The sequence below is a fragment of the Zosterops lateralis genome, assembly GCF_965231275.1.
Source record: "Zosterops lateralis genome assembly, chromosome: 10".
Lineage (NCBI taxonomy): Eukaryota > Metazoa > Chordata > Aves > Passeriformes > Zosteropidae > Zosterops > Zosterops lateralis.
In genome coordinates, this window is record NC_139770.1 from 24,777,361 (window position 1) to 24,798,915 (window position 21,555).

At 47.6% G+C, this 21,555-nt stretch overlaps 2 protein-coding genes across 3 annotated transcripts; both read left to right on the forward strand.

The window, feature by feature from the left end:
* Positions 1-1,619: 1,619 nt before the first annotated feature.
* LOC310913356 (G-protein coupled receptor 35-like) lies at positions 1,620-4,159 on the forward strand (the record flags this gene model as incomplete). The annotated part of the gene is made up of 2 exons (XM_083868722.1): positions 1,620-1,628; positions 3,206-4,159. The coding sequence occupies 2 exons, from the start codon at positions 1,620-1,622 to the stop codon at positions 4,157-4,159; spliced, it is 963 nt and encodes a 320-aa protein (XP_083724848.1).
* A 5,078-nt stretch (positions 4,160-9,237) lies between these two features.
* On the forward strand, positions 9,238-12,108 carry LOC310913575 (G-protein coupled receptor 35-like). Of its 2 annotated transcripts, XM_083869098.1 has the most exons (3): positions 9,238-9,737; positions 10,962-10,988; positions 11,074-12,108. In XM_083869098.1, exons 1-3 carry the CDS (start codon positions 9,344-9,346, stop codon positions 12,033-12,035), a joined length of 1,383 nt encoding a protein of 460 aa, XP_083725224.1. In that variant the 5' UTR covers positions 9,238-9,343; the 3' UTR covers positions 12,036-12,108. The 2 variants fall into 2 exon arrangements, with proteins under 2 accessions (XP_083725224.1, XP_083725225.1); XM_083869099.1 differs by lacking the exon at positions 10,962-10,988 and having other exon boundaries at positions 9,634-9,737.
* Positions 12,109-21,555: the final 9,447 nt, after the last annotated feature.

Below are 21,555 nucleotides of genomic sequence, written 5' to 3' on the forward strand. Positions count from 1 at the left end.
TTAAGAAGAAAATCAAAACAAAGGAGGACACAGCTTTTTCTAGCCAGAGAAGAAGAGGAGGTGAGAACATGTAAAGAAAACAACATGGAGACATCAAGGTCAGTGCAGAAGGAGAGGCAGGAGCTGCTCCAGGTGCTGGAGCCAATACTCCTCTGCAGGCCATGGTGGTACCAAGGGGGATGCAGCTGTGCCCCTGAAGCCCATGGAGATCCACAGGGGATGCAGAGATCCACCCACAGCCCATGGGGATCCACAGGGATGCAGAGATCCACCCACAGCCCATGGGGATCCATGGAGGATGTAGAGATCCACCCACAGCCCGTGGGGAAGGTGCCCACACCAGAGCAGGTGATGCCTGGAGGAGCCCGTGATCCCATGGGAGGCCTGTGGAGAGAGGAGCCCTGCTCCCAGCCTGGAGCTGCTTGTCCTTGGAGGTCTGCACCCCATGGAAGGAGAGAGCCAAGCTGCAGCAGTTTTGGGAGGACTGTGAGCCTGTGCAAGAGACTCATGTTGCAGGAATTTTGGGAGAACTGCTGCTCGTGGGAGTGGACCCACTCTGGAGAAGTTCACAGAGAACTGTCTCCCGTGGGAGGGACCCCACGGCCACCTCACAGGGGAAGGACTCCTCTCTCTGGGGAGCCAAAGAAAACCTCAGTGATGAACTGACCAAAACCCCCTGCTCTGTCTCCCTGCACTATCGGTGGGGAGGAGGGAGGGGATGGGAGAAGAAAAGGTGTTTTAAGGGCTTACTTTATTTCTTATTATTTTCCTCTGATTTTGTTAGTAATAAACTCACTTTGTATCTCTAAGATGAGCCTGTTTTGCCCTTGGAGGGTTTTCTCCCAGTCCTTATCACAACTTAGGAGCCCTTTGTTGAATTTTCCTCTCCTCTGCCCAGCTGCAGCAGAGGAGAGCGAGTGAGCAGCTCTCGGGGGTGCCTGGCATTTGGCCAGTGTCAAACCGTGACAGTTCCAAAGACAAGAATTAATGGGACAAATCCTGGGGGAGTCAGCCTGGCTCCTGTCAGCTGGCTCACAGAGATGGGATTGCAACTGCTGTAGCCAGTGGACAACAAAAACCTCCCAAATGTCTGAACTACCAGCAGGGCGTTCTCCAAACCGTGTTTCTGAAGTTCCAGCACCTCAGCGCCACACTGGAGGGCTGTGACTGTCCTTACCTGCCTTCCCAGCGATGCCGCACCAAAGGCTGCACAGCCTGCCGGGCTCCCGGGGGAGCCTGCTGCTGCCAGAAGGGCCATTTGCAACCATTATGGGTTTTATTTCAGAAATTGTTTTCCCGCGACTGAAAAGATGAAATTTTAATTGCCGGCTTGTGCGAGACGAGGAGGGGGAGCGCACTCTGGGTGGAAAATCTGACGGTGAGGCTTTGAGCTGCTGGGAGTGGGACAACAGAGGGCAACAGAGGCTCGAGCTCAAGAAAATCAGGGGATAAATGAAGCGCAGGTGGAGAGCACGAGTTCATTGCTGGTTCAGCACTACGGGGCTGTGACAGCCCAGGCACAGCTCTGCCCTGCGCTGACACCACCTGTGGCCACCGCGGATCTCCCTCCCTGCCCAGACACCGCTGTGCCCTGCCGCCTTCCCGAGGACCCAGCCCGCATGGAGCAGGTAAAGGCTCGTCCTTGTCCCACGGTGGTGCGTGGCAGTGTGCTCTGCTCCTCAGGGTGTGCTTTTCTCACCTCTGCTTGGGGCTCAGTCTGCCCTGGTGCCCTGGTCCCCTCCTGCTTTCCCAGCTCGTCTGCCTCTCCCTTTCGCAGCCACGTTCCATTCAGGGGGTCTTTGCCCCTCGCTGCAGTTTCCCATTAATGCTGCCTCAGGTGTGGGGACACCTGGCCCCAGGCACACGGCCTTGGGAGATGCCACCAGCTCTGCCTGCACGGGGGCTCGGTGGGGCTGAGATGTCCTGCCCCGTGGGCTCAGCTGTCCCTCAGGCCAGTGACACTCTGGCAGAGTGGCTTTTTCACTGCAAGGTGACCACAACAGGCTGCCAGGGAACAGCTTCAGCATAGGCTAAAACCACGGAGTGGCCAAAACCCATGAGGCTGAAAGCCCAAGAGCATTAGGACACAGGCTCTGTGTTAGTTGCTCCATGAATTCCACCCTAAAAGTGACTGTATGCCTGTGATCCAGTATTGCTATGGCAGTTCTGGTGCTAGGACAGGTGTTGTGCTTTCCTCTGAGGTTGCCAGATCTGTCTCCCAATCATGGACACTAAAAACAATTCACTTACTTCATACAATCATATTTTTTCACTACAATTTGCATGTTGATGTTTAGAAGCTGCTGACTTATAAGGCTATGTTAGAGATTGTACGAGTCTGGGCACTTTCTATGCATTGAAAACACTTGATTTATGAGCTGGAGACAAAGTCTGATTCATCCTCCTTGCATTGGTGGCAAATGCCCTGAAATAGTTAAAGGAAGAGCAGGAGATAGTCTAAGTCCTCAGACTCATGTTTTCTGCCCTAGCAAAATCTTGGCTTCCTACCTTTGAAGGCTGAGATCAGACACGTGCTCACTTTCCCTTCTTTCTCTGGAGTCCTGTTATCTGCCAGGGCTGCTGGTGCCCCTGCTGAGCTGTTCCTCCTCAGCAGAGGAATGGATTTGTGTTTGGGGACACAAATCCTGCCCACCCACTCAGCAGCCTGCAGCAGCATTCCCACTGCCCCTGGGAGCAAAGTCATTGGGCTGGAAGGGCTCAAGCCCTGAGGATGTTCTCAGGTCTGGAAAGGCCCAGAGCAAACCCATGGGATGGCTTCAGCAGCAGAGCAAGGGCTGTGGAGGGCAAATGGGGAATGCTGCCCAGGGCAAATGGGGAATGCTTCTCAGCTCTGCTGTGGGCTGTCCTAAAGCCAGTGGCTCTGACAACTGCAGCAGAGGCAAAGTTGACAACCAAAATTATTATGCTGCTTTGCTATGACCCAAACTGTTCATACCAGGGCTGGAGGGACGATGAGGCAGGGTTAACCCTGCAACAGCAGCAAGAAAGGGCTGTCCCAGTGGTTCAGTCATAGCTGGCAGAGAGTGACAGTGTAACTTTGATGGCTGAGGGAGTGCTGGTGCTGAACCCCTCCAGAGGCTGCCCACATGAACAGTGCAGGGACACGAGGAGCTGCAGGGTCATGGGAGGGGAGCACAGACCCTATCACTGAGATCAGTCTCATCCCTGCACTCTTTCCTTGCAGAGACAGCCCAGCACAGGAAACTGCACTGAGGTTGAAGCACAGAGTAGCATTGTGCTGCTCCAGCTGGTTGTCTACATCCCAGTGCTCGCTCTGGGGATCCCACTGAACGCAATTGCCTTCTGGGTCTTCTGCTGCAAACTCAAGAGGTGGACTGAGACCAAGGTGTACATGATCAACCTCATCGTGGCAGACAGTTTCCTGCTCTTCACCCTGCCTTTCCTGCTGTATTTTACCAAGTACAAACATCCCATAGACCAGCTGTGTTTAGCCATACAAAACATATATTTTATAAACATGCCTATGAGCATTTTTATCATCACCCTGATTGCGATTGATCGATATATTGCAATCAAGTTCCCTCTAAAAGCAATGATTCTTCGATCCCCACTGAAATCAGCTTCTGTCTGTGGCTTTCTTTGGCTTATGCTGATAATTTATTGCTATTGGTATCCCTCACATGGCAGTAATTGGGAAGGCTGTTGTTTTCGGAGGCAATCTATTCAACCTAGGTATTTCTCTATATTCTACAGTATCTGTGGGTATTTTATTCCCTTAGGGATTGTGATTTTTTGCTCAGTTCAAGTCATCAGATGTCTAAAAAAGAAGATGGCCACAGGCCCCCATGAGACAAAACTATTCCAGAGAGCTGTGCACATTGTTTCTGTGAATCTGTGTGTGTTTGCTGTCTGTTTCTCACCTTTCCATATCTCACTGCTCCTGCGGTATGCCGTGGAAGTTGCTGGAGCTCATTCTCTGCTACCAGGAATTTACACCTATATTAAGATCTCTGTATGCTTAGCAAATTGTAACTGCTGTCTGGATGCATTTTGCTATTATTTTGCAGCCAAGGAATTTCCAGAGTTTTCTTCCATGCTGCCCAAGTGTATAGTTATGAGGTCCAAGAAGAACCAAAGTGAGGAGTCAGGGCCACCTGTGGAAACAGTGATGACATAAACAGGGTGCAGTGCATGGCAGATGTTGAGTGCCACAGTGCTGCTCAAGTTGTGAGGCACAGGGAATGGAACCACCTGCAGTGTTTGCAATCATTGTAGGTATAGGCGTATGTAAAAAACCAGGCAAACTCCTCCAGAGGGGTGATGTTAACTTGAATTCTGTCCTGCTGTCCTCAGTGACTTGTGTCCAGCTCTGACTACTGTTCTGTTGTTGCATCGCAGCTCGAGGCGCCTCCTGGTGACAGCTTGTCTTGCTTGGCTTCATGGCCCTTCACTTTCCGTGTCTTCTGACTTGTAAACCTCTAAAAAATTTCCTCCTGGGACTGCAAGCTCATATTCTGCTCATGTAAAGTTAGAGGCAATTAACTTCCTTAGTGACAACTGACATACAGTTCCCCTCCAAGTCTGTCACCGTGCAGTGACATGCATTCAGACCACAGTCTGAAACCACTGACTAGACCCTGGTCCAATAAACACACAAAGGACTGTTCCCAGCACGGAAAGTGTCCCATATCCAAACATTAGATCCACCTGCTTTGTGTCAATTCTTTGGCAGACAACACAGTGGAAGCTTCAGTGAGCAACTGTGCCATAAAAACAGATGAAACTACTCAGGTCATTCAGCTGGTAACTCATCCCAGTTTTCTTCACTGGGGTATTTTCTAATGCTCTGGCATTGCTGGTGTTTCACTGCAAGTAGAGCAAGTAGCCTGTGTGTGAATGTGACCAGTTTAACCATTGCACATTGTTGAGCCGTGGTGCTGCCTTCTAAATTCTCTTTTCGGAGACAGGAAAAGATGTGGGGGACAAATAGTGCCCAATCTTAACAACCATCTGTGGCTTAAGGACACGTGTGAGTGTTGTCACCCCTGTAGCCATCAACAAATATGCTGCAATTAACTACCCTCAGAAAGCAAGAGGCATCTGAACAGACATCTCTTACAATCCAGGCAAGTGGTGTTCAGCAAGGAAAAACACTTCTACTTCAAGAACAGCACAGAGGGCCTTCCAAAATATTCTTGAACCTAGGATTCCCTTCCGAGACATTGCTTCTCATTGTTTATAATGAAAACCTGTGCAAAAAAGATTATTATGGGGTTTTTATATTATTTTTTAAAAAGAGATGAAGATTCATATCAACCTGTTAATGTACTGTTAATGTAGAAAGGAAACAACTTGCTTGTTGTTGCAGATTCAGTCATGCTCATGTTTTCTGGAAACTGAACATGGAGAACTTGTTCAGTTTCCAGTGGGCTCCAAATACGTCATCTATTCTGAAATACAGAACAGCAATGCTTTTATACATGTGGCCTCACATACAGATTTCATAAGTGTTCCTTTTTCTCATTGTAAAGAGGAAATGAGTTGACTTCACAATCCCTGTTATCATTAAGATTTTTTTGCTCTTTCCACTGAATGCTATGAAAACAACAAAAAAATTCCATACTTTTGCAAGTGAAAATAAAGGTGTGTCATAGTATATATATGTGCTATCATAGTAATATATGTATAAATAAATATTCATTTATTACTGTTATACATCAGAGTCCTCTACTCTTAATACTAAATCTATACTGAAGATTGGGAGAAAAGGCTTTGCTACTGAGATATAAGATCTGACTTGCAGCAGGATATTTAACAGTGAAACCAAAAGATTATCTGAAAATAATCTTGGAGATTATGGAGATTATCTTCTACCTTGGAGAAAAATTATTATCAGGTTTATATGTCAAGTTTAGGGTGGGTTTCTGGCATCCTCCTGCAGTCTGAACAAAGCCTCAGCTCCCAGAGTGCTCCCAGTAAATGGAACAGTGGAGTTATCAGACCCTGGGCCACAGCAAACTCCTGGCCACCTTCCAGCTCTGCAATCACAATCCAGGAGGATGGTGACACGCTTTTCCCCAAACCTTTTCCATTTCCTCACATAAGAGCCTGGGAAATGGTAGTGGGGACCAGCCACAGCTGCCACAGTCCATCAGCTGCCCCAAACAGCAAGGCTAAGCCACTGCGTTTTACCAACATTTCTGCAAGATATAACTTTCCTGTTCCTTTAAGGGAAAAAAAAATGCTAATGATGGTTTCCACTTCAGGGTTAAGAGGGGAAAAAAACCCAAAAAACCCCCAAAACAAGACAAAAAACCCCAACCAACAACAAAAAAAACAACCCTAAATACAAAAACCACACAAAGAAAAGCCTACAAAGTAATTCAGAATCTTGTTTTTGGGTAAATGAGTGAGTGAGTGAGTAGCCATCAGATATAGCATTTTTGGCACTCCTATGCATGGAAGGCAGGGGCTGGCATAAGACAGTATTTTGCTGTTTGGTGGCATTTGGGCAGGCCTGAAACCTGAGTTCCTACCAGAGGTTTGAGCTCCAGAGGGCTGAAGGACATGTAGAGGGGAGCTGTGGGCTGGGTACAGCTTCCAGGTGTTGAGGGCATCTCAGATTTCATTTCCCTGGTGCAGCACAGCTGTTCCAGTGGTGAGCACTGCCCAGCAGCCTCCAGGGAACTCCACAAGCACTGAAGCAGCGTCAGGCAGTTGGGAAGCACTGGCTTTTCCATGCCCTGACCAGTCTGTGTACACAGCTGTGGGTGGATACTCAGCTGGTCCCTGGTGCTGCTGATGCCTTAGGATTTTAACTTTTATGTTTTTCATGTATTTATAATCTTGCAATTCTTTATAGAGTGTATAACTCTAAACTCCATATACAGTGTGAGCTGCTGCTTCCCCGTTTTGGTCAGACACAACAATTCCTCTCCAGGCCTGGGAATCAAAGACACCTCAATGCCTCAGGCCCTGAGAAATGTAAATAAAAGTGAGTTGTGGGGAGCAAAATTTGGGGTAAATGACTTCATTAGCTGAAGCTGTAATTGGAAGATGAACCCCCAATATGCAAATGAACTAAACGTATAAAAGTGTGAAAACCCGTGACCATTGTCCATTTTTGGGTGCATCCTCTAGGTGGGCTTTGTCTGCCCTAAACATACCTGAAGGCCTTTCAATAAATAGAACTGCTTTTTATTCCCTTAATTTTGTCTGTCCTCTGTTTTTAGGCAGCCCAAAAGGGCATTACTGCAGGAGTGTGGGGAGGGCTGCAGCACAGAGAGCCCTGGCAGGGTTTTCTGTCTCAGGCAATTCCGCGCAGGGTTGGGGAAGGGGAAAAGGAGAAACAGCCCCAACAGGCAGGGCTGGTCACTGTGTAGGGTTGCTGCACTTAGCCTCAAACTGCCTTTGACATACTAAAAGTAACATGACGTGTTTTGCTCTCAACTCTACAGTTCTCTTTTGGTCAAGATCTGCTGTTGCATCATCCTTGCACCATCCTTTCTTGCCGTGAGAAAGGGAAGAAACAAACAGACGGGGCAGAGCTGGGTGCTGCATAGAGCCCTGTGTCCCCCACCCGTGTGTGGAGATGGTGCCAATATCCCTCCCACCTTGCCAGAAGCTCTGCCCCACCCTGACATTCCACCAGCTGCAGCCAGCAGGACACAGGGATGCAGGGGAGATGGAGATTTTCCCTGGCAGGAAAAGGATGCAGGAGCCCATCAATCTGTCAGCAGGCCACACCACTGCTTCTTTACCTTACAGAAATATTTTGTCCCACTGGCTACTTTTCACTAAGAAAATCACTTTTCCAGGCACAGTGTGGTGGATGGTGGTGTCAGTGCAAGCCCTTTGGAGCTCGCTGCAGGCAGCACTGCAGCCTGTACAGGCACCAGTGCTCTGCAGTGCTGCTGGAATACCCTGGAGTGCCCTGCCCCAGAGCTGCCAGCAGGGAAGAGAGAACACAGCACAAGTGTCACCTCCACAAGTGACAGTTCCACAAGTGTCACCTCCATAAGTGACACCTCCACAAGTGTCACCTCCACTGCCGCCACACGGTGACAGCAGTTGCAGGACTGAGGCAGGCTAAGAGCTGCAGAGGAAGGGGAAACACCGAGTCACTGCTCCGTGGTGGGGCTGATAAAACCTGTGACTGCAGGGAAGGAGGGGACTGTGAGCAGCTGCAGGCGAGGGTGGCAGATGGGGAGACGAGGTGGAGAGAAAGATGGGGATCCTGAGGCTGCTGTGGCTAGGAATCAGGCACAGACCCACGAGCCTCAGCAGGAGACATCGAGTTCTCCATAGAGACCACTTTATCCTAGCTTTGCCTGCTGGTAGCTGGTGTTGAGTTTGTTTTGGCACATCTTGGTGAACCTGCTGCTCACAGCCAGCTGCTTTGAGCCTGGTGACATGGCCTCTCCCTCTCTTGAGATCTCACTGGGCTGATGAGATCCTCATCTGGCAACCACAGCACCAAGCTGTGGATGGGAAGCATGACACTGGAGAGATGCTGTGAGCTGAGCCCCTCCAGGCACGATTTTGACTGCTCATGGTTTGCATCACCAGTGATCGCCTGGACATAGACAAGAGGAGGGTGTGAACAACACTTGAGGATGATGCAAAGTTTTCTACACAGTGGTGAAAGTATCACAACCCAGAGGCTGGATGACTTTGAAAATTAAAGTACCAACAAAGACCATGACATAAATATGATATTGGCTGGGGATCAATGAACTGGGCACACTAATATGAGAGTAACTACTTGTAAGCATCCACCAAGGAGCAGCCCCAAGAAAGGCAAAAGCAGTCCCTGGAAAGTCAGAAATATGTAATATATTCTGATACACTGGCATGGAATTATTCTCAAGGGCTGGCTTGTGATGTGCAGACAGACAATGAAGAAATACCCCAGAAGCTGCTTTAAGATGGCCTGGAAAGTGGAAAGGGGAAATATGTTTGCCCAAGACAGCAATTCAAGGTACTAATATCAGGATCTTTAAGCCCATTGATCAATTTGTCTGGGCTTTTCTGGTAAATAGGCTGCCATGGGGAGCCCAAGAGCAGCCTGTGGGACACAGGCGCCTGCAACCACAGAGCAGTCGCAAAGTCAGCAGGTCACAGGGTCACGGTGCCATGTTTTCTCGGAATTGCTAGCTGAGAAGAGCAATGGAAGACAAGAGAACTACTGTGATTCAGAGTGAAACACTTTATAATAATCACAGAACTTCCTGCAAACCACTGCCCTCACCTCTCCAACAGCTGCAGGGCTGTTAGGGCTGTTCTGTCCCAGGCAGTGTCACAACAGAAGCTCCAATCCCAGCAGGAGTGGCACTCTGGAAGGCAGAGAGAAGACCTTAGGATGTTCCAAGGCAATGGGTCCCCTTCAAACACAGTCTGTTGGGTGAGGAGAGTCAACAGGCACTGCCCAGTGAAACATCAGGCAATGGAAGGTACAGAAATGGAAAAAACCAAAGCTATTCCACTGCCAGAGGAACTGCTGCAGGGATTCATGGCAGACAAGCCTTTCACCTCCTTGGAGGACTATTGCAGGTTCCTCAGTCAGCAGGAGGACACAAGCGACAGAGGAAGCTCTGTCAGGAGGAGTGCCAGCGCTGCTGCTCCCACAGCCACCAGAAATTGGTTATCAGAGACACCTCCTGGTCATGTACAAGGAGCCCTGCTCGTACTGCCTGCACAGCACTCCACACCTGGGCTGGAGGAACTCGCTCTCTCCAAGGACATCAAGAGGACAGGTAATTTCTCCTGGCTATTTACTGACAATGTTAGTTGAATTCTGCAGGGGATTGCCTTTCCCCAGCCATGGTGGGACTCCAGAATAGGGATGGAGAAAGAGAGGGCTGGAGCCAACGTATTTTCAAAGGTTCGTTTTGATACTCACACGTTTTGGGATGCTTAAGGGCCGTCTCAACCTTTGCTAGATCTTTACTAGGTCTCCCTGTTACGATCTTCCCTTATATCTTATGAGCTCATAATGTGAGGACAGAGCTGCTGCAGGTATCTGCTGTACCACATTCCCTTATCTCTTCAGAAGTCTCCTGGCATGATTCCTCTGCTGCATGATTTTCAAAGCTAAACAAGACCCACAGATGCACATAAATGCTGCAGCTCTGCCTTATGTTTGCTTGCTGGGGATGCTTTTGAGACCCATGAACTTTCCCCCATGGACCCATGTTCCCCTTGCAGGGAAAACCCAAAGACATGTCAGACATCCTGGGTCTTTTCTGTCTATGCACAGTTGCACCTAGAACGTGCTTCTCCATTAACTCCTCCAAAGCTGCAGGGCAAACAGCAACTTCGCCCTTAGATCCAAGGTGGTAAAACCACCCACTAGACCAAACATAGCTCACCTCTTCCACATGGCTGCTGATCCTGCCATGGCACCGGTGAGTTCTTTTTGTCTTGGAGTTGTGGCAGTTTGCTGTAATACTTCTGAGATAAAGACCAGCTTTGACAACCCTTGAAAGGCAGCGGGCAGATGCAGTACTCCGGTTCTCAGTGCAGTCCTCTGAGTACAGAATTTGATGGCAGCTGAAACCAGTGAGAGATATACTAATAAGAGATACAGTAATAATTGCTCATATCACTAATGAGAAGTGATGCAGAGACATCTCAGGACTGAGGGAAAGGACAACTGTCCTTTCTCTGCACATCTGGAACATTTTAAGCCGTGAGGATGCCAGCTGGCTTCCACTGAGCCCTGCAATAAGGGAAGGGATGAGAGTTGGGTTGAGGTATCCCCTTCCCATTATCAAATGTTTGCAATGGCTCACATGACTGCTTGCTGCAGGATATCTGCTGCTGCCTGATACAAGTCTGAGCTAAAACGGGGGCACAAGCCCTTTTCCCTGCCACCCCCCTGGAGCAGTCTTCCCCGCACAGGACCCAGGGAGAATCTAAGTTTTTCTCTCCGTCATAACTGAACAGGCTTGTGTCCTTGTCCCTCTTCTTCCCACTAGGTACCCTGCATCAGGTTTTCATGGATGGTAAAGCCCTGAAGTCTCTCAATCAGAATTAATCACTGATTCAGTCCAGAACCTCCCTTGTAAAAGGCTTGACTTGCTTTTGCAGGAACTGTACATTTTGATAGTCCCAAAATGAGCAACAGCAGCTGCAACATCACTGCCTATGAAATGTTTTCACTTGTCCAGCTGTGTGTTTACATCCCGGTTTTGCTTTTGGGCATTGTGCTGAATGTGTTGGCACTGTGGGTGTTCTGTTGCAAACTTGGCCAATGGACAGAAACAAGAGTATACATGGTCAACCTGGCTGTGGCTGACTGCTTGCTGCTCTTCACCTTGCCGTTTAAAACTCTATCCCAGTTCCAGCACCTGAAGATAGATGGGTGGTGCCTGGTTCTGGAAGGTGGCTATTTCATAAACCGCTTTATGAGCATTGGTATCATCACCATCATCGCCACTGACAGGTACCTTGCAATCAAATACCCTTTGAGATCCAAGGCACTGAGGTCACCGCTGAAGGCAGCTTTTGCCTCTGGATTCCTTTGGACAGTCATCATCTGTGAGACTTCCCTCATTAAAAGCTTTGAGGACCGAAGAGAAGATGACTTTTGCTTTGAAAAATCTTCTGCGACACCCTCAGTGATCACACTGTGTGCCGTTATTACAGGGTTTTTCATACCCCTGCTCATCCTGAGTTACTGCTCCATACAAACCATTGCAGAGCTCAGGAGAAAGAAGAAGGAAAACTGTCTCAATGAAAAGCTAACCAGGAAAGCTGTCTACATTGTGTCTGCAAACATGGCTGTGTTCATCGTATGCTTTTTGCCTCTGTACCTCGGGCATTTCCTCCGCTTCATCATGGACTCCGTCAGCTCTGACTGCGCGGCCATACAGAGGATTAACGATTTTGTGCACTTCGCCTCCATCCTTGCCAACACTAACTGCTGCCTGGATGCCATTTGTTACTACTTTGTCAACAAGGAATTCAAGGAAGCATCTTCCAAGCTAGCAAAGTCCAAATCTGAGGGCAGTGAAGAAGTTGAAATTCAGCTCCAAGGCGTAACACATTAACGCAAAACACATACAGCATGTATTTTACATTTGCTGTGTCCAACTGGGACTCACTGGAGGGTTCCCCACTTGGTTTTTATAAGTAGTGGGACTCCCATTCTACTAATGGGAAACATTCAGATACATGATTCAGCTCTGAATCAGACAACCACAGCAGCCCAGATCCTGATCTCATGATCTAGGTTGCTGCTGACAATTCTCTGCCTTAACACAAATTTGCATAAAGTGATCATTTTCCCCTGCCAAAAATACCCTGTCTTTCATTTTCCCACAAAACCCAAAAGAAGCACAGGCAGTGGTAAAGGATTGTGTTTTGTCTCTCATCCCCACCTTGGATCAGTGTTTGTGCAGGTCTGACAAGGAAATAGGCTATTCCAAATATCAACAAATTAAAAAAAAAAAAAAATCAGAGCAAAACCATGCAGAGAAAGAAAGGATGGTGTTTCTATAAGTCACAAACATACTGGTTTTTAGTTGCTAATAACACAAAATCCCATAACAGGCATATTTAACTTGCTTTAAAGAAGTTTACAGCAATGTAACAGCTACAAAATGATCATCATTACAATACAAGGTCAGAAGAAATTACAATTGCTTGTACTAGGGAAAAACTTTACATCAGAAATGTTTGAGTCAAATGGCATTAAAATTAAATCAAAGAGGTGGTGCAGGGTAGTGGGAACAAGGATTTTGTATTAGGACTCTATTCAACCTTATAATGTACAAGATTGTCTAAAGAAAGGGGTAGCAAAGCTGTTCCAAAGAAATCAACCTAAATAAAGTTGTATCACTAGCATGGAATTCAGTTTCTCAATGAGTTAAATGGAAAAGGTGGGAGATGAGGTGGTAGAGGACCTGCTGTGCTGTCTGTCCAGAAGGGACAGCTCCCTGTTGTCCAAGCCAGGAGCATTGGGTACAAGCTCCAGCTGGGACTGGGATTTTCTAAGGCAGAGCAGAGCATCCCACCCTGTGATGATCTTACCACAAACACCTAAATAGGTGAAACTGATGCCTTGGGAAGGCTGACCTGAAACAGAAACTGGACAGAGCTAAAGAATAAAGTAGATATTTATTGAAGGGCCTTCAGGGTACACTTCAGGCAGGACAAGAGCCTGACCAGGGCTACACCCAAGGTGGACTAATAATGGTCACAAAATGGCTGATCCATCACGAGATCTTACACTCTTGTAAGTTTTGGTCCATTTCCCAGTTATAGCTTCAGGTTGTGTGGTCGCATCCTTCCTGCTTTCTCTCTTCAGTCCACTGTTGTTTATGCTGTTGGGCTGAAAGTTGTCCTTGGTCCTCAGCAGGAAAAGGATTTGTTTTGTCTCCCTGCTCTGTGCAGAGCTGAGTGACACTGAATGTGTTGCTCAGAACTGCACCCCTGGGCAGCACAGAATCTGAAAAACATGAAGGCTAAAACTTAAGGCATCATTCCCTCCCTTTAGAGGCTTGGCAATAACTTTTCCTTGTCAAGACTCTATTCTAAATATCTACTAATAATAGGTATCCACTAACAAGTGTCTAACAGTAGCAAACAGGTAACAATAATAACACTCAGCAGCTTCAGACCACATACCCTGAGCTGGGCTGTACCACACTCACACATCCCCACTCCAGGCTGTGCTGTTGCATTTGTTTTGGTTTAGGGCAAATTTGGGAGGAAACTTCCAAAGGCATTTTTCTAGAAAGCAGATTTAAGTGGCCCTTTTCCCAGTCGGTTCAGGAAAAGATTTCTTTGGAGAAAAATGGGAAAAACCTGTTTATTTAACAAAGTATTCACAAATATGAAAAAAAGGAACAATATTAAACAATATTAAACAATAAAATTTCTCGTTGTTTTGCAGAGATGTCAAATTCATCAAGTCTTTTTCATGGGGTGTAGCTCAGCTAGCTTAGTCTTTTATCAGTCTCTCTTGAGTTGGAAAGTGCCATGTCCTGGGCCCTGATGGGCCACAGGTGTGAGCTCCCAGTGGTTTTTGGGTTTTCAGTCCAGAGCAAGGCTGATCAGTTTCAAGAAAAAGAGAAGTCACCATCTGGGGAACTTCTCTGCTTCAGTTAGCTAAAAAAAGCTAACTAAAAAGCAAAGGAGAGTTTCTTTCTTGCTGTCTGTGCTATAGACAACACAGTCCATGGGACGGAATGCGGGGGAGCAATTGTTTCTGAAAACAAACTGTGCACTCCTTTTGGAACCAGCCTTAAGGATGCAGAACTCAATATCCAGCATAAACAGAAAAGATGATTGGGGATACAGGCATCAGACAGCCACTCTAGCACAGCTGCTAGCCACCTGCATGTGCTGGGCCCATCCCTGCTGCCACAAAAACATCCTTGCATTCCCACACCCAACCCTGCCTTTGTGTCTCCTCCTATTCAAGGCAATGCCAAAAGGAGGAACCCCCTGCTGCAGACAATGGTTGAGCAGAGCCCTCCATCCACCTGGGCAGTGGCTGCTCTGCTGCACAGGACAGCAGCAAAACCCTGCCAGCTTCCCCAGGGGATGCAGGCTTCTCAGCGTGCTTGCCAGAATTCAGATAGCAATGGGGACATTTGCTCTGTAATCACCAAAATCTGAAATGAGAGTCTTTCTTTTGCTTACTGCGCAATAGGGAGGGAAAGGAGGAGAGGCTCTGGCTGGAAGACCTCTTAAGGAGGTTGGTTTTTCTCCCCCTTTCTACACTTGCATTTTCTTTGAAAGCAGCGAGGAAGGGTGCTGTGCATGTGGAGATGGATTATCTGCTGCTGGCCCAGCCCAAGGGTCACACCCTCTTCCCCAGCCCTGCTGCTGATGGCTCTCCTGCATCGCTGAATAACATCTGCACCTCTGTGATCTGATGGATTGCTCCCCAGTAAAGCTCAATAGATCTTTAACATTCTCTCCCCAGCACAGGATTTGTGGGGTGGGAGCTAAGTGATTTGAGAGATTACCTGATTGCCAGTGTGTTTTTTCTGTACCTCCAGTCTCACCAGCATGGATGCAAGCTCCTCATTGGCGAAAGCTCTGCACAAACCAAACTGCTGTTAAAGACGGGCAAGAGAAAAACCACTTCTACTCCACTAACCGCTGATAAAAGGGTGGGGGAGAGACAAAGCAGCCAGTAAACAAAGCATTTCCGAGCACACTCTGCTAACCCACCTAACTTCTAGTAACGCCTCTTCCTCCGGCACCGTTCACCCAGAGGCACACCATGAACTGCCAAGCTTCCTCCCCACAGAAACCTCACAGCAGAGCCTCTGAAATTTCTGTGCTCCACCACTCAGCCAGGCCAGTCAAAGATTCAAGAGTGCTAGGACTGAAATTTGCAGCACAAGGACCAAGAAACCTCAAGTTCCCCAGCTAAAAAAACTGGTTTTTACTGTTCTGCTTATTCACTTATTCACTATTCTGCTTAGTCTTTTGCTTTTCCCATCTGGAGCTTTCAGGCTGATTTAGTAGAAAGAGAGTCCACTAAATTCTCAACCCACCTGGCCAAGTTCTGCCACCCATACAGAGAAGAGGTGAGAGAAGAATTAAGCAGTGAGGAGGCAGCGGTGATATACAGGTATTTCTGATGGGCTCAGCAACCTCTGGGAACCAAGGGGGATCCAAGCACTTGCCAACAAGATACTGATTCTTCCACCACAGCCTGGAAGGCAGACCATAACTATCCAGGCAGTGCAGGCCTTGCTTGACTTGCTTTTATCTTGCTGCAAAAACCTCTCACCACATCAGCCAGCTTTTGAGTATGTACAATTTAACCTTCACAACATAGGATGCACTCTGCCTTTCAGATTTCTCAGATTTCTCTGGAGCCAAGTCTGGACAACATCAACACTGTGCTTGCCAGGTGAGGAGGGCACACAGGTGTGAGAAGGGCTTGAACCTCCACCTCTCAGGCTGGCTGAATAGGCACCTCTCAACTTGCAGACTTCATCCTGCCCTGGTCAGGCCACGCCGCCCCTCCAGCAGCTGCAGGACACAGGCAGCACAAACATCTTGCACTGGCAACTCCTACATTATAATGGTTCTATGATTCTATTAATTGATGACAGAGCTGGATTCAGCCAGTGTCATACCTGTCAAAAACACTGAATGGTTATGTTACAAAACTGGATGGAAGTAGAGCAGCTGCAGCACGGGAGGTGGCTGCACAGGCAGGACACACACACAGAGTACAGGTACACAGCCAGATCTCCCTCTGATTTTCATGCTGGTGCTCACAAAGGTCTGGTAACATCTCACACCAGATTTCTTGCTTGGGACTTTCCATTTGCTTTTGTTGTCACATTTTAACAACGAACCCTGCTGCCAGCCAGGGCGGCTGACTGAAAAATGAGAGTTCAGCTGAATGTCAGATGTGGGGGGAAAGTGTGAAAGCTGCTACCAAAAAGCTGTGACATACTTCAAAAACATTTTTATAGAAGACAGAAAAAGAGAACACTGCTGTGGAAGTGAAAATTGGGTGGCTCGTTAGCTTGAAGTAGAAGCAACCTCTCAGTTTCTGAATGAAGGCTCAGAGACATCACCGGGTCGTTCTAAGGGGATGAGTTGTCCCTTGTGGGCAGTGCTTGCATCAGCCAGGAACAGTGTCTGACACCATGCACTCCTCATATCTGCAACCCTGTCCATCAGAAGCCTTGGGAGCAGTCTGGCAGCGGTCTGGCAGCAGGTTTCTTTTACTAACTTCCATTTCTGCTTGATAACATTTTCCTACCAAGGTGAGCACTCTCTAATTCTACCTTTCTGACCTTTGTCTCTCCAGCAAGGCTCCCTGCTTCGGTTCAGTAAAAATCTGACACAGATATTTCAGGCCTGACTTCCATCAGCCTCAAAATTGCAAGAGCAATTCTGTAAGTCTTTAGCCCCTGGTGGGTACCACAGCCCACAGTTAAAGCCTTGCTCTATGCTGGTGTATAAAAAGAGGCTCCAGGAGCACCACATTTCCCCTAAAAGTCACATTGCGCTGCCTGGGGACCAAAGGACCAGCTGCTCTCAGTGAACAGTCTCTGTACCATGTCTCCACCACATCATCCTGCACACCCCACAGGGCTCACACAGCTCCTCTGCATTGCTGCACCTATTTCATTACTTCCTTGCATTTATACCGCTGCCTGTCACAAAGGGTGTTTATGATTGGTTTTTAGTGAGAAGAGCCCTTGGTGGCAGAAGGAAAGGAGCTGCCTTATCTGATTTCATGGCAGAGGCAGCAATGGGCATTTTCTCATCAGCCAGTGCAGGCAGAAAGCCAGGAGTGATCTTGGGGCAGGAAGGAAGAGATTCTTGTTTAAGCTGTAGTTTAACAGTAACATCTTTTACTGCTGCTCTCTTCCTTTCCTTGCTAATTATTCTGCTAAATGGAAGAATGCAGCTGATACCCCAATGCCTTTCTACTCTCCCACTGACAGCTGACTAATCATGGAGAATTAAGTCCTTTATTTTACCACTCCGGGGCTGCTTCCTGTCACCTTCTGGACACTGCCCATGCCAGGCTGAAGTGTCCTGGGGGCTGCTCCCTGTCCCCTCATCCAGCCCCAGGGGCCAGAGCAGGCTCTGCCTGGGAGGAGCACACCCACCACTGCATCTTTGCTTACTGCCACTGCACTGACAGGCTTTCATCTTGAATCATGGTTATATTCACAGTGCTTCTGTGATTTTAGAGGGGGTTTGATTTTATTTTGAAAGAAATAGAACTTTGAAACATGCTATAAGTGAAATAAACTGGGCAATAATAAAAGATAAGTGCCTTTAATAACATGACTGGAGTTCTTTCTTTTGCTGTTTGGCTGGGTTCAAATGGTGAGTTTTGCCCCTTTGGGAAGAGCAGATGATGTTTTTGGTAGGCAGAGAGCAGCAAGGGATGATCTCACCTCCTGAGGCAATGGATGGTCTGCAGTGGTCCCAAATACAAGGACAAATACAACAAAACTGCTCCAGATACACACATTTGGGGTTTGGTGGGCATTTTTGCTTGTTTTTTAAGATTCTTCTGTTCTCACTTCTCACATCAGGGACCTCAGATCTATTTCAGTCACAGCAGAAAATTTCCAGTAGAGGCAGAGCCTTGACCAACTCTCTTGCTAGGCAAAGCACAGTGTAGGTAAGGGAAGCGCTGCAATGAACTCCCCTGTTTTGAGATGCTGAGCTCCTCCTGGGCTACCCAAGGAAAGACACCTGGACACCCCCTGCCTTCCCTCAGTGAAAGGACAGTGGGTCCCACCACCTGGGATAGGGGTCCTAAACCTGTCAGCGTTCCCCACTGGTTTAAAAAAAGAGAGAGAGAGAGAGAGAGAGTGATGTGGGCACAGCAGAAAAAGCACGCTGTTTTGAAATGGAAAAGGTTTCTCAGAGTCTGTATTTAAAGACTCATGCCAAGTTTGGACTGTGCTGCTTGAGACAATTTATCTACATGATCATTGTGAAGCAGATTTCAAGTGAAAACACTGAAGCCAGTTATGAAATCCAAACCATTTTTGGTTGTGTTGAGTTGTTGGAGTTTTTTTTAATTAATTTACATGGGCTTTTGTTTTCCAATAAATGCCAGGCTCACTTATTTTTACTGGTGTATTTCAACACTTTCCTCTTCCTCATGAACACACACACTCACTTCTCCCTTTATCTCCCCTTGAGACATTTCCCTATTTAACATTTTTATGTCCTTATTTTCCTGGTAAAAGTGCTGCAAGGAAGGCTTGACATTGCTTTCACATGGGGCTGTGTTAACCAGAGGTTAAAGAGTGTGAGTCACTTCTGCACCAAGGTTCTTCAGTTTCCAGCTGCCACTTCTGCACCAACAGAAGAAAGAAATCACAAAAGCTGATTTTTGTGCAGTTCAAACTTGCCCTCTAGTGCTGGCAAAGGCCCTGACAGTGCAAAGGTTTCAACTGGTGTCAAAGGAGGGACAAAGGAAGCACACACCTCCCTGGTGCAGCACACACACTTTGTCCCACCTTTTGGCTCTCTTGGTATTGCAGGGGCTGTCCCCAGCACAGGCACTGGCCTGGCCTCTCCCCCTGCATGGTTCATTCCTGGATCTGCACTGCAGCCACCCCACAAACCTCTCCTCCATTTAGGGATGCATAGGGAAGCTCTGGTAGACTTCCAGGCACATCCCTGATGCGATAAATGCCCTCCCTTGGCTCCAGGTGTGCATTTACCTCCCCTTCCTCCTCCAGACTGTGTCATGGGAGTCACCCAACTCAGTACTGGCCACTTTCCATGCCCAGCCAGTCCCAGGATCCTGCTGCAACTGGAAACTCTTTTTGCCTTATATTGCTGTGACAGAGGAGAGAAATGGGGGTACAAAGTCCAAAGGAAAATCAAGCTTTTGAAATTGCCATTTCAGTGTCGGCTCTTTCTAGAGAACAAACTGTACAGCAGTTTTATCTTTCAGAGGTTTTCCTTCCTCAGGTTGTTCTGTTTCATCAGAATCTGGTGCTTGCCTGGGTCACCCAACGTCACCACAACATTGCCTGCAAAGAGTCCTGCAGGATTTCAGCAAAACCACCCTGCCTCCTCTGTCCCCAGCTGCAGAAACAGCAGCTTTCCGTTCCCTGGGGAAAGCTGGACATGACCAGCATGAGGAAATGAAAGAGGACAGGCAACCATGGAGGAGGAGAGAGGTTCCCATGTCCGCAGGACAAGTTTAATTCAGTAGCCCTGTGATATTCCTAACCTGAAGGTTCCCAGTGCAGTTCCCAGTGAGGCAGCACCTGCACTACAATAATTTCCATAAATGCAAGTGAAAGAAAGAGAAAGAAAACAAAAACTAACCCCAAAAAACTCACCTAAGAAACAAAAGCCAAAACAATACACAACCCCAAAAAATCTCAACAGCAAGAAAACCAATCTATCTGCTGGCTGTAGAAAAGGTGACTCTTGACAAATTCTTGGGTGTGCAGAGATATGGCCACTAAACAGGGAAATAAGAGGTTCCTTAGAAAACTACTGCTATTTCCATCAGCCATTTGGATTTGCCCTTTCCAAGTCTGGGAGATCTTTGTTCCTTTTATTATCATCATCGTCATTCTCTTTAAATGATCCCAGAAGCAGCTCAACCTTGGCAGCATTCAGTGGCAGATTTTGGTGGTCAGAAGTGGTTGCTGCCACTGAGTTACCCTGACCAGTGCTAAGCATCCTGCCCCAGCATGGATCACTCATCCCAGCCCAGGGCATTTTTGGTATGTTATCAACTACAGCAAAATTTATCTGATAGAAAGCAAATAAACCACTAAAAGCAAGCAAGAAAACAAACAAAAGCTCAAAAAACTTTTCTGCAAGAAGCACACAACTTTCATCTGTCTCTTGGCACTGTCTCATGCTCCTTTACCTTTCCTTTTTTAAGAATGACCATTCCTAACCTAAGGTAAAGATGAAATGGCCAGAATGTATTTATTACAAACAGGACCAACAAATTCTGGGATCTTTCCAGGTTGCTCTGTGCTCCTCCAGCCCTAACTGTCACACTGGAGGTGTGAGCAGGCTGACAGCCTGAATCTGCCAAGGCAGGAGTTGAAACTGCAACAGGAGGATATTTCTTTTCACCAGTGAGCTTGAGCTGTGCAAGCCCCTTTTTTCTGCAGCAGGTTTTGCTGCCTGTGCACCAGATGCTCCCCTGATGCTGCAGATTGTGGCACTGCTGTGAGGCAGGGACACAGTGAAGGATAAGCAGCAGCAAACCTCGTAAACATCTGGCAAGCAGCAGCATTTTGGCATGCAAGGTAAAAATACTCTTTCTCTTCTCAACAGGGTGAATTCACAGATAAGGGCAGGAGGTGCCAGAGCTCTTCCTCAGGCCTGTGTTCACCCTCTTGTCATGTTTCTAAGCAATGCTGATACAGGTGTTGGGGCCTTGGTTTCATGAAAATCCAGTTTTCTCTAAAGCATTTACAGCTAATTGTGGTGCAACTTCACCCACCTTCCCAGTGACAGCAAAGACCAGCCTAACCTCTCCCAGGGCAGGGCCAGTGGGGTTTCACAACACCATTGATCACCCTCTGCTCAGGTGGGCACTGGGAATTCAGGGTGACTTGGTGGTGCTCAGTGAAGTCCCTTTGCTGTCACAGCTTGAGAAGGAAGGAAGGAAGGTGAGTGGCTAATAAAGCCCAACCAGCAATCCTCTTCCTCCCCTTAGAGCAGTGATTATTCAAAGTTTGTCCCTCCAATCTGTCTGTATGGGAGTGACACACCCAGCAGGGCAAAGTCCCCAAGGGCCAGGTCCCTCCTTTTGCACCAGCATCCCCCACTAACCTATTTTATTACCAACCTCCACAGACAAATTACCAACCACCAACCTGCAAAATGCAGGAGGAGGCACCTTTCAACCTTCTCCATCTGATCTTGTGCCAGAGTAGCCTGCATCTGACCAACAAAGCCTAAGCAACCAAATGGTTGTTTCCAGCACATCTGCCTCGATAAATGACACCAGTGAGGCATTCAGTCTCCTAGGACAATCCTGATTTGTGACACAAGAAATAAGGCAATCCATTCTGGAGAGAGCTGGCTATCCAGCACACATTCAGGGCCCCTCTCTGGAAGCTGTGT

What these genes read in the sequence shown, in the direction of transcription:
- LOC310913575 (XM_083869098.1), top strand. Translation starts at nt 9,344, where the DNA reads ATGTTCCAAGGCAATGGGTCCCCTTCAAACACAGTCTGTTGGGTGAGG. An exon ending in CAAGGACATCAAGAGGACAG is followed by an intron (nt 9,738 to 10,961) that starts GTAATTTCTCCT and finishes TCTTCCCACTAG; the next exon opens with GTACCCTGCATCAGGTTTTC. An exon ending in GCATCAGGTTTTCATGGATG is followed by an intron (nt 10,989 to 11,073) that starts GTAAAGCCCTGA and finishes TTGCTTTTGCAG; the next exon opens with GAACTGTACATTTTGATAGT.